This window comes from Carcharodon carcharias, chromosome 3 (genome assembly GCF_017639515.1).
Source record: "Carcharodon carcharias isolate sCarCar2 chromosome 3, sCarCar2.pri, whole genome shotgun sequence".
NCBI classification, from domain to species: Eukaryota; Metazoa; Chordata; class Chondrichthyes; order Lamniformes; family Lamnidae; genus Carcharodon; species Carcharodon carcharias.
The window spans coordinates 212613542-212627078 of record NC_054469.1 but is presented as its reverse complement, the minus strand read 5'-3'; the positions used below and the strand labels follow the sequence as shown (position 1 = coordinate 212627078).

The 13537-nt window shown below is 39.4% G+C and overlaps 1 protein-coding gene across 1 annotated transcript in view; it reads left to right on the top strand.

The window, feature by feature from the left end:
* gmds (GDP-mannose 4,6-dehydratase) overlaps nt 1-13537 on the top strand; it is a 651025-nt gene that overhangs the window by 524648 nt on the left and 112840 nt on the right. The window contains exon 8 of the mRNA XM_041185221.1: nt 12784-12902. Within this exon, the coding sequence (XP_041041155.1) occupies nt 12784-12902 (119 nt within the window). The remainder of the gene's footprint in view (nt 1-12783; nt 12903-13537) is intronic.

Below are 13537 nucleotides of genomic sequence, written 5' to 3'. Positions count from 1 at the left end.
GATTGAAGAAGCTGGAGTTAGAGAAGGTTGAGAGGAGATTTGATAGATGTGTTCAAAATCATGAGGGATATAGATAGAGAGAAACTGTTCTCATTGGCAGAAATGATTAGCAAAAGAGCTAAAGGTGATATGAGGAAAAATGTTTTTACATAGCGAGTGGTTATGATCTGGACTGCACTGCCTGAAACAATGGTACAGGCAGATTCAATCATGACTTTCAAAAAGGAATTGAAGGAAATCATAAAATAGAATGATACAGCACAGAAGGAGGCTATTCAGCTCATTGTGCCTGTGCTGGTTCGTGAAAGAGCTATCTATTTAATCTCATTCTCCTGCATTTTCCCTACAGTCCTGCAATTTTCCTCTCCAAGTATTTATTTCAAGTACGTTATCTGAAATTTTAAAAAACCATGCAAAATATCCCCCAGAAACAGTACAGAAATGGGAAAAAATTTGCTGGACTACGGGGGAATGGTGAGGGAGTGGAAGTAGCTGAGATGCTTCTGCAAGGAGTCAAAATCTGTAGGCCAGCTAGCATGGCATGAACGCTGGTCCTTACCTTGTCATGAAAGGCCTCTGTTCACCTTGTTCCACCTCCTTGATCTGCCTGCTCTAGTTGACAAGGCATTTTCTGCCCTCAGCACTTGGCTACCTTCTGCCTTTGTTGCTGGTGTCAGACAGGCAGCTCCTGCCTCCTTGGGGTGCTCTATGCCTCTAATTGGGCATCAAGCTCACCTCCTGATCAATATGGCAATTTGCATTTAAAATCTTGTTGCAAGAGCAACACAGCTCAGGCACAGGGTCAGGACCGGGAATTCACCCGCCCACCAGATTGAAAATCCAGCCCCCAACTTTTATGTATTTTTTCCAAATGAAATACATTTATAAAACAGCTACAAATAAATAAATGTGATGAGTGTAACAAAAGTCGATTTTCCACAATGATAATGATGATGTTGCCTCCTTTTCAGTTTAAAATTTCATTTAAATGCAATTATTGTATTACACAAAATTTCCTAGGTTTCTTTAAAAAATCATTTAGTATTTAATCTCTTTTGGATATCCCAGTAGGGCAGCAGTTAACAGCTGTTAAACCCAATATGGTAAGTTCCCAATCTGAGCCAGACCGTCTGAGTAGGATGCTGGAATGAACAATAACAGTTTTACTTTTGTACCTACAGCTGTGGTAAAAGTGCTGGACTATTGGAACTAAACTTTTGTTTACTGCAATTTTAAACAATGTTATGGGGGTGTTGTTCAGTTTTTAGACTAATGTGATTTTTATTTATTTTGTAGTAAGAACTGGTTAAAATCATTCCGAGAGTTAATTAAGAAATATTTAGTTTTAAGTGACCTAATGATGCTCAGAAGATTACATGCATGTTTTCATTTCTCTTTCCTCCTATTCCGCCTCAGGCTGTAACCAAGGGGATAAGTCGGCAATGGACCCTGCAAGGTCTCTGCTGTTACTCACTGTTATTGCATCTTCCTGGAACTCGATCCTTGCTGCTTATTTCATCCTACTCATTTACTGTGTAAATTACCAAAATTCCCTGAATGATACAACTGCAAACCCACCTTTTGAGGGATCCATGAAGATTATTTCAGTGGCAATGCTTTTTTGCATTTTGTCTACCTTTAGTCTGACAATTTTCTTTTGCCTCTCTAAGGCAGGACAACTTGCTGACTTTTGGTTGAAGGTCACAATTCCAAGCACAGACATGCTTAAGGACTAATCTCACAAATCCACCATAAGGCAATATGCTTCTTTTTAAGGTTTTAGATTAGGATTTTATGCCTTTGTTATTGCCTACTTTGCTAGGTTTCCCTGGTCCCATATTCCAAGCAGCAGATAACATTGATGCTCATGGTACTAAATGAGAACTGAGTAATCTTTTATTAATGCTGAAACCCTGCAGCACTACAGATACTCAATTTTATAATTAACTGCATGAACTGTACACTCACCTCATTGCTATAATCACAAAACCCTCTAGCATTGCCACTTCATTCTCTTAACTTTTTTATTCTTTCATTGGATGTGGGCACAACTGGCTAGGCCAACATTTATTGCCCATCCCTAATTGCCCTTGAGAAGGTGGTGGTGAGCTGCCTTCTTGAACTGCTGCAATCCATGTGGTGTAGGTACACCCACAGTGCTGTTAGGGAGGAAGTTCCAGGATTTTGACCCAGTGACAGTGAAGGAACAGCGATGTATTTCCAAGCCAGGATGGTGAATGTCTTGGAGAGGAACCTCTGTGTGGTGGCATTCCCATGTGTCTGCAGCCCTTGTCCTTCTAGATGGTAATGGTTGTGGGTTTGGAAGGTGCTGTCTTAAGGAGCCTTGGTGAGTTGCTGCAGTGCATCTTGTAGACGGTACACACTGCTCTAAGTAAGGGAGGTCTGACTGGTTAAAAACCAGACTATCACCCAATTCAGATTACAGTGTGAGAAACTGTAGGAGGAGGTACTATTCAATGGAGCTGGATTGGATTCTGTTGGATCACAGCAAATGGCCTATAAAAACCACAGCTAATCCATTGGCTACATGAAGAGCATCTCGGCCTAATGTTTGAGTCTTGGTGTCCAAATAGTGTACTTTTTCATGGCCATCAATATTTCCTTTTCTAATATAATATGTTTTGGAAAAGGATCAGTTCAATTTGCCCAGTTTTTAAGTTCGTATTTTCCACTAAGCAAAAACTTCCTGCAACATTCTTTCATTGATGCTTATTTTCAAATGTTCTGAAATCTATAATTCTGTTAAGAAAATAGTCATGACATTTTTAAAATGCTCATGACTTAGCTTTTTTTATATAGTTGTGGGCCAAGTCTTTAGTGATTCCATCAAAAAGAGAGGTTGTATTGGCTGCCTTTGCATTTGTTGCTGTAAGTGAAACCTCTTCCAGTATAAATTGAACAGATTTGCTGTGGTATAAGCAACATTTCTATTTAGATGGCATCTTTGTTTGACTTGTGGAAATTCTTCCAAAGGTCTCTAAGGATGATTGTGTTGGTCTCATTTTACAATTGCATTCCATGCAAAGACAGTAACAGTCATATAGTATAACAGGCATTATTTATGGTAGTGTGCTGCTTGACTTTTAATATATTAAAATTATTTGTACAGCATGTTGACTGGTCTCTGGCTGCTCGAAACAGAGGGAGAAACAATTCTGTTCATTGTCATTAGCACAGTATAGTAAAGATCAAGTTTTTAAAAATCATATAACAGGTAAAGCTGTTCATAAATAATTTAAGGTCTATTCTATACAGTCACAGTAAAATTCAAGTTAATTAAGTTCCAAATATGCAGGATGATGTGGCAAATTGCACAGGGCCAGTGATATTTATCCCTCAAACTACTTTGCTTAGAAAAATATGCTTAATTTAGTGATAAAAATATATTAAAGGAGGTGATTGAAGGATGGTTCATTCCTCCCAGCTATATTGAAAGGGAGCTATAACTAATAGTAAATTATTCCCTTCATCTGTTATAGTGAACTATTATGAATGTTTCTCAGTAGCTTCTCTTGCCTATGCTCTGTTCATTATATTCTTACTAAGGCACCAGAGATGCCATGGCACTTTTTTACACCTCTGTATAATAGTGTTCTGGATTCAGTTCAAGTGTAAATCAACTATAATCTCATTTGTAGTTGAAGTTATAAAAAGTGCATTTTATGTATTCATTATTATGAATTCACAATTACATCAGTACCCAAGGTTATTAGCAATGGTAAAGATGTCGTGGCACTGTGGGGTTTAAAGAGAGCACAGGATACTTTGACCTACTTTGACTTAGTCAAACATCTGAGAAAAAAAATACAAAGAATTGCAGTGTGGCTACCTTTTAACAACTCAGTGATACTTGTGAGCATTTCAGTACAATAGAACTAGACTACAGTTTCTGAACAGTATGAGTAGCACCACTACAATCTGGGAGGAACCTTTTTAAATCAGTGACTCACCATCGCCATTGCCAAGTGTATTGCCAATGTCCTCTATAAGAAAGACAGGCATTCAAACATGAAATTGAAAATCCACACACAAAATTGACCCAAAATCCCAGCGGATCACCACTCTCAAAGTTGCTGTGATCTGGAATGCACTGCCTGAAAGAGTGGTGGAAACAGATTCAATAGCAACTTTCAAAAGGGAATTGTATTTTCAGTATACTTGGAAAGGAGAAATTTTTCAGAATTCTGGGGAAAGAGCAGAGAATGAGACAAATTTGATACCTCTTTCAAAGAGCCAGCCTCCATCTGTGCTGTATGATTTCCACGATTCTATGATCTGAGTTGAAACTTATATAAATGAGTGGAGTGTAATTTTAAATCATCTATCTTTTTTTAGATAAACTAAGTGGTACAATGTTAAAGGGAATAAAAGAACAGGCAGACCTGGGCATGTACCTACACAATCCTGTGAAGGTGGCTGGACAACTTGAAAAGGCTATTAAAAAGATATGTGGGATCTTTGTCTTTATAAGTACAGGCTTTGGGGTTATTTTGGTGAAAGGGTGGAAAAAGCACTAAGTGGGTGCTCTACAAATAAGACATGCCTGCTGAAAGCCTGATTTTCACATACAGTTGCAGTCCTAATTGCAGATTACCATTATTCGAATTCGCCTGGAGATGCTAAAACAACCACCTGTAGGTTTAGCATTTAAAATTAGAAGCAATCTTTGTGGCGCAGCATATATGGGTTCCATGCACTCACTTCCACTGAAGGTGTGGGAGTGAACTGGCTGACACACATGGCAGATTTCCGAATGGCTCAGGGGCCAATGAAGATGTCACATAGGTACTCGGACCCAGCATTGGAGGTTTGGTGGAGGAAGTCTAGAGGAGGAGGAATGTCTTCTACATGTAGAGGGGATGGAACCTACCTCATCCTCCTGTCCCTCTCTCCTGTAGTCATGGGTGTTGCTCTGCCTGGTCTCATGTCCTCTTCTCATTCCGCTTGCAGACCAAGGGGGACTCCCAGAAAGATGTCAGAGACCAAACACTCCCTTTCTCCTGGTGACTCCTATAAAGTAGTGTAGCGCAGAACTTAACCCTATTTAGGTAAAGTCCTGAGAGAATTTCTGCTATAAATGTTGAAAGAGTATTGGTTAAGTACTTCAAATGGTCTGAGAAAGCTTCCCTACATGTTTCAAAACATATCAAATCTGTAGCAGCAAGTAAACAGTGAGATACCTTTAAGTAGCCCTCAAGATCCTAAGCTATCAACTGTTTACTCCTATTCAGTTGTTGGGAGAGGGTGTTAGATCAAGTGCTAGCCACCAAAATCACACAACAGCTTTTTTAATGAGCACCAACAGGCAATTTAACTGGCTTAACAACCTTCTTAACAATCCTCCAGGAGGCCATTCCTTGTGCATGTTTCAACTCCTTTACCAAGACAGCATCTTGCCCTAAAGATGAGTGAAACCTAGGTTGCAGCTCAAGACCCCCATCTTGGCCAGCTCTTTAAAAATTACTCCCATGGAATACAAAAGCAAGGAAGTTATTCTAAACTTTATAATGGTTAGACCTCAGCTGGATTATTGTGTCCAATTCTGGGCTCCACACTTCATGAAGGTTTTAGGATGCGTGCAGAGTTCATTTACTAAAATGTTACCTGGGATGAAAGACTGCAGTTATGTGGAGATGCTGGAGAAGCTGGAATTGTTCTCCTAAGAGCAGAGAGAATGAAGAAGAGATTTGTTAAGAGGTGTTCAAACCCATGAGTGGTTTTGGTCAAATAAATAAGGAGAAATTGTTTCCAGTGGCAGAAGGATCAGTAACTGGAGGACACAAGCATAAAGTACTTGGCAAAAGAACCAGAGTCAACACGAGGGGGGAAAAAAATTACACAGAGAGTTGTTATGATATCGGGCATAATGCCTGAACGGGTTGTGGAAGCAGATTCCATTATAACTTTCGAAAGGGAATTGGTTAAATGCTAGAAGTGCGAAAATTTTCAGGGCTGTGGAGAAAGAGCCAGGGACTAAGACTACTGTAATTGGATGTTTGTTTCAGAGCCAGCACAGGCACAATGGACTGAATGCCACCTTTCTGCACTGTATAATTCTATGAAATGCTTTTCATGGCTGGCAATTGCCTTGGTGCTGCACCCATCACCACAGTAACCGCAGTGGAAGCCCCTTTAATCTGCATAAATGTTGCTGCCAATAAATTTAGAGGAGGAGCAGCTCAGAAGAGTTCCCCTCTTCTCTTCTGCCCCTGACACCTCGCAATATTTGCATTTTGTATTTAATGATCTGAGGAGAAAGGGGTGTGGATGATTGTGGGAAGTAACATACAATACTAGAATCTTTACTGCAAGTGACATGTATTTGCCTAAATAATATATCCAAAGACAGGTCTGCATTGCATTGATAATGGTGTTTTGTTCAAAAAAAAATTCAACATTGACATTTGAATATAAAGAATTTAAAACTGACCAACAGCACCAAACTCTGGAATAAGTCCAGAATTTATCACCAATACAAGTGCAAGCTTTGTGAAAAGACAATGGTGCACTTGAAATAGCCATGTCGAATGTCATGTGACACTGAGTATGAGCAGGAAGGTGGGAATAAGTGAACTTTTGCCTCCGTTGTGCAGCCCATCAGAGAATAAATGGACCAAATCAACTGAGCAGATGTGTAAGAATGTGGAAGGTTGAATACCTTTCACACAGAGGCCTTTGTGTTCTGGGCATGATCTGGCATTATGATGGGATGCAATAGGCCTCAGCTTTGCAGCAATTACTAAGCCATTATCACGCTACAACACAAGATCGTTTTTCTTCTGATTTGGGCTGTCACCTGTTCTTCATTTACCAGTCAATAACCATTAATTATCCTCTGCAGAAGTTTAAACAAAGCGTCCCTCCTGTTAAAACCAGTAAACCATTCAGTAATGATAAATAAACTGAAAACTGCAGGGACACCCCCACCCCCCCCCTTCCAACAGCACCGTTTAATGCCTGAAGTCCTATATGATGGGAACTACTAAAGGAAATACCTAGAAATTGGAAGGTCAAGGACCTGATGAGGTCAAATTCTAGGCTGCAGAAGGAGCAAAATCAGAATTCTTATTACAGCCGTTAAGTAACTTGTAGAATTGTCATCTGCAGGCAGAATATGCAAATTGTGAATTTTAGATCTGAAAAACCAGACCAAGATTTTAAACACTAACATTAAATAAGGACATTGGTAATTTTTTTTTAGAAAATACATTGTTTTGAAAAAAATTAATGATTACAAGATTTTATCAGTCTTGCTCATCATATTACTTAGCATTATTATTTGCTTTTACAGTTTGTCTTTTTGACTGCTGAAGGTATTATTAACTCACATGGAACATGGTTCCATAGGCACTGGCGGCCAGCCACTACCTCGCCCACTTGACTAATCTTCATGTGAATCTTGACAGTAACTATTGACAGGCAACTCGGGGCATCATAGCCAAGTGCAATTCTACTTCATCCTGGTGTCAGCTGTGTCTCAGTGATAGGACACTCGTCTTTGAGTTAGAAGGCTGTGGGTTTAAATCCCATGTCAGATGCTTAAGCACAAAATCCAGGCTGTCAGTGCAGTACTGAGTGATTGATGTATTGATATTTATATCTGTAGTTAGCTAACAAAATTCACTCATATTTCAAATACCTATGTTGACATTGTGTGAAAAACCTGAACTATTATATATGAAGTAAGGAACTGTGCACTTTTATGTATAATAAATTAATATTAAATGTATATTTTTCATGATTCAAATGGTAATGCATGTTGATAGATGATGAAAATATTTACCTCATTAATTAATTTTAGCTAATAAAATGAGCTATGCTATTTCAGATGATGAAAAAACTCGGATTAGCCGTTTTTCGAGTCTACTTTTTCTTGGGATTCTTAGTTTAAGCTTTGATTTTTTCTCATTGACCTATTTTTCAACTTTTAGTTAAAATGAAATGCTGCAACACAGTTATATGTTGGATCTTGTGGATGAATATCAGACAACGGATAAGATTTTAAGCAATTTAGCATTTTTAAAATTTCTTTTCTACTTTTTATATCAAATTGAGGTCAGTTGTCATTCTGAGGTTGGCCACAGATGAAGCAAGACCTCATCTTCACATTTCCCTCTCTGGCAGATATCACAAGTGTCTGACTCTATTCTCAGGTCTTCCTGTACCCTGTATCATCTATGATATGTGCTGCAGAAGAGAGATTTCAGGCATAGGAAGTACCAATTGTGCTTCTGTGAGTTGCCACAAAAATTGGTGGAGGATCCTGAACTGAAATTAACAAGCAGCTTGGGTTGGAGAAATCATAGAATGCACAAAGGATTTTGTAACTATTCTTTCCTAAACCATGAGCTGGAGAAAAACATCCATAAGGGTGCCCGGTTAAAAGAAAATCCTGCTAATCTCTTTATCAGTGTATTGTACAAGAGGTTTGGGATCTATAGAAATCACTGTTTGGGAATGTGTGAAATATAAAAATGGTTTTTATCAATGGATGGGTGTGAAAATTTTTTAAATTTTTAATTAAAGAGCAATTCTTCACATTTAAAAATGTGATTCATAGTTATTTTCCCTTGTAATGGTCTTTCACTTCAACTTTTCTGTGTACTGTGACAGAAATGCTATAATGGATTGTTGCATCAGAAGTGTAGAAATATGGATAATATTTTAACACTTATGACAATCCCACACATGACAAATGGAGGATAATTACAGAGAACAGTGAGTTCATAAGCCATAAATGAAATGTTCTCATAATTCACAAGTCACAAAATCGCAAGTTATTTAGATTGTTGCCATGAGAATTTATCACAGCAACGGTGTGATGTAATCCATGCCTCCAAGCGTGGCTGACTGGATAACTCATGAGGGAATAGGGGAAAAACCTATTGCTTTACTCATGGACTTCAGAATCTTATGACAACTCTAAGGGCAGGATTTTTCGCTTGGTGTGCTGGCACGCGCCTGACGCACCTGAGCGTGAAATAAAGCGCATTGACGTTGGCCAAGCGTGCCGACATCAACGCACACTCTTGCGATAGTTCAGTCAGCGGGCATGCGCCGGAACCGGCAGTGAGCTTGCCAAAAATTAAAAGGCCTACTAAGACCATTAAGTTAACAATTGCGCTGAATTTTTCACTGCCTATTCAACCTAACGGTTGACGGGCAGGCGAAAAGGCCAAATGGCCTTTGCATTTTTTAGGAAACTTCATCCATGGGCAGAATGAGGTTTCCTAAAGCAAACAAAAATAAAATAAAAACTTTACACTTGAATTAAAAACATGTCCTTGCTCATGTGACAGGAACATGTTTTATGACATTTTTTACTTTGTTCATTAGTTTTTTTAAACAACGCTTCATCTACCTGTTTCATCAGCTCCATGCCTTAGGAAGATTGAAGTGCTCTTTCGCATGCATGCGCGAAGTTTGCACTAGGCCCGCTTTTCTTCCCCCCCCCACCTACACAGGCAGCGCTGAGCGCTGCCATTCGCATTCCACGCTGAGCGGGCCTTAATTGGCCCGCCTGCGTAAAATCACGTTGCGGTGCCGATTGTGGGTGGCGGTCGGCTTCCCACCCGCCCCCGCTGAACACCCCCACCTAGGGAAAAATTTTGCCCTAAGTCATTCTTTGGACTTGTGTGTAAAGATCAAAAGACTTTCAAAAGCAAGTGTTGCATTTGACACTGTGGATGGGATTCTGTTGGGCCAACAGAGGTCTTGCCCACAGCTCGAAGAACCGGTAGGGTAACCCTGTTGGTTCCATGGGGGAGGCCCAATGGAATCAAACACCTTTAAGGCACTTAAGTGGCTACTGTCAGCCTTCTCCATGATTAAAGTCCCTGGTAGCAGAATTCACACCTGCTGCGATCTCCCAGTCAATGAGACTGGCAGCCCTTCATGCTGCCAACACCAGTGGCAGCTGGTGGCAATGCACCCACCAGAGGCCCAGAATCATTGTGGGACCCCAGACTAAAGGTGAATGAAGATAGGATGGGGATTGCAGGACAGGAGGCCAAGGGGGTTCGGAGTCGAAGGCAGGGGGTGGTCTTCAGCAACTAATCCCCCATGCCCAATAATGAGTCCTCCAATCAGGCACAGAGTGCCTGACAACAAGGGACCTCCCACCGGGAGGCCACTGGCAAACTTGACAGGGTTTGCTGAAGCCATGTGGCTTCCATTTAATCCCTGAGCCACCACTAAATTGCGCTGGGCTCAGGAACAATAGGTGTCAGTTGGCTCATTGACATCCTGGCCACCAGGAAGCCCACATCATTCCCTTCCATCCTCCAACTTACCGGGGTGGGTTTGGCCACCATCAGAAGACTGACATAGGGCCTCTCCCAGGATTATGTTGCCCCGGCCACCATGTTTCCCACCACAATGTGCTAAGTTAAATCCAGCTCCTCATCTCTTTTGTCAGCTTGTTATTCTCATTAATCTTACGGTTGGATTCTGATAGGTTGTAACATGCTTGACTGAGGGAAATTATGCGTATTTGGCTTACTCTTAAGCATTATATGTTGGTGGCAAATCAATAATTCACTTCACTTGCTTCTTAGCAACAAAGAACCTGCTTTTCTCTTCTGTGTTGTAGATGGAGAGAAGTGATGTCCATTATGGATACCTTCCACCAATGTTCCATAGAACTAGAATTTCATTTAAGATGCGAAATCAAGTCCCTCAAATTGTTTCTGCCAGGTCAGGTGGATGTGAAAGAATAAGATTGTGCCAATCAATTTAGTCCCTGCCCAAATTCCTTCTTCACCTAACATCATCAAACAGATTAATTGGCAACTCATCTCACTGCTGCTTGTTCAATCTTATTATTTGTTAAATGGCATCTGTGTTTACTTATATAACAGCAGTGTGTTTGCACTTAAAAATAATTCATTATCTTTAAGGCAGTTTGGAATATTTTTCAGAGATTATACATCACTAACAATGCATGCTATGTGGACCCAGTTTTGACACTGTGGACATTTGGTGGAGCCCTATGTCACCTTCAAAAGAAGAGGGAAGAAAACTGGAGAAATGCAAATACGAACAGCCTGTATGGGACTATTTAAAACAGACACGAGGAGGAATTTCTTCTCTGAGGGTAGTCAATCAATGGAATTCTTTACTGCAGAGGGCTGTAGTGGCTGGATCATTACGGATATTCAAGGCTGAGAAAGACAGATTTTTAATCAGTAAGGGAATCAAGGGATATGGAGACAAGGCAGGAAAGCAGAGTTGAGGATTATCAGATCAGCCATGGTCTCATTCAATGGTAGAACAGACTCGATGGGCCGAATGGCCTACTTTTGCTCCTACATCTTATGGTCACCCCCTCAGCCCACACACAGGATCCAACTATTTAATAAATGACTCCAAGGATTTTGCCTCCAATGCCCACCCCAGAAATTCATTCAATATGTTGAGCACTCTTGCATGAAAAACAAAATCCTAACCTAACGTGTCTTAAATTTGCTTTTTAACAGAAGATTGAAGAAATATCATGAATTTATGTAACAGCTTTCTTGTTTTTACGACATCCTGAAACACTTGCGTGTCATCGACTAAAATCGCTGTAAAATCTCAGCTTTCTCTTTAGCTATCTCAAACCCAATCATGGAATTCTTCTGTAAATGAGTGTGCTCTCATCCAAAATGCTTCCTTGTGCTTTCTTTTTATAATATATTGATTTTCCTCATTTCAATCATCTTCATCAATTTTAACCTTTGAATAACCTGTACTCTTGGAAAAATCAAGGATTTCTTGTATGCCGTATGCCCCAAGGTGTAACTCTTTAAAATATCTCTGCTTATTTTTTGGTGGAACTACGTTAAAGATAATCTAGCTGTGGAGTAATAGTAATACTGTAATCAAGATAATCTATGATTCTATGAGTTCCAGCTGGCAGTAATTGATAATATGTAAACTCGAAGTTTCATCTTATAAATCTGAAATTTTACTTGAGTTATTACTTTTATGCAATTATTTATCCCAGATTATCTGTGCAGGAAATGAAAAGAAGGCAGAGAATTTTTATAAAATAGCAAAAGTAGTTTTGGGCACTGAGTATTAGAAAACTGAATGGTACCTTTTATACAGAAATAAACAAAAAATACAGAATATACAAAGCAGTATTTTATAGCATTTTTGGCACATGAATATTGGTTACTCACTTCATTTTTGGGGTAAGGCCATATGCGAAGCATTAAGAAGTATAGATATGCCTTATACTTTTCGAGCAAGACTTCTTTTTCACTTGCGGTGGAGAATGCTAGCATGAAGCTCCAGTAGTCTCCTTTGTTTGCAAGATGGCCCAGAACTAGCTGCTGTGGTGTACAATGAAAGACTCAAGGGTTGTTGCACATTTCTGGAATCTGAGTTTGTATCAGCTATGATGAGTTTCCTCATTTTCTCTTTCTCTTTCCTCCATATAGAATTCAGTCAAGTCAATGCAGACTATATCAGCCATCCAGTATGCCAGTAAAATGAGAATGGGATTAGTATAAACCTGTCAATGTTGGCAAGTTAGATGCAATGCATATGTTAGTAGCCAAAAATCAATCATACTATGGTGATCCCTGACAAATTGTGCATCTCTATATACATCCATCACTGACACTTAAAATGGAGCCCAATTTATGGTAACTTCAATCCATATGCCTACTGACCTTTCCATAAGCAGAACTGTGATCTTAATCTGTTATCATGAAGTAAGACTTTGCTAAGGGCACTACAGATGATTTACTTCAATCTTTTCTCTCCTATTACTAGGCAATGTGGTTAATGGTGCAACAGGATGAACCAGAGGATTTCATCATAGCTACAGGAGAAGTGCACAGTGTTCGAGAGTTTGTTGAAAAAGCCTTCAAACACATTGAGAAAACCATTGTGTGAGTATCAAAATGTGCCACAAACAGTTGAATCGTGGATACTGTATTTCTAATTTGATCTTTCTCTAGCCTTACCATGTTTTTATATTTGCACTATAAAAGGATCTAAAAGTAACATGTAAAGGCTTTTTTGCAGATGTGTAGTTTATAATCTATGATGAGGTGCCAAATAACTCCAAAATTTCAGGCTGATAGATTAAGAATTATGCTCAAGATTTGTACTTAGTGGAAAGTTACATAGAAGTGGAATGAATGAGAATTTTGAATATTCAACATGATTAAGTGGAGTTTTCATCATGTTACAGGACAACCACTGACAGTTCTTGACGCATTTACAATTATTTGGATTATAGTTCAATTCTGGATCCGTTTACATCTGTGTTAACAGGGAAAGGACATAGCTTGAGTGTGATACAGTTCACGTAACCCAGTCTCTAGACTTCTGCATTGGCACAGCAGCCTTAATATAACATCTTGGTCATTGTTATATTTTTTCTTTGATTTGATGATTTCTGTTTGCCTGGTGCTAATATTTGTTTTTGATTTTTGTTTTATTAATATGCAGTTCACTTGCAGCAAATCCTTGTAGTGTCATTGAGGTCAAGAATAGATTACTCAGAAGTAAAGGCAAAATG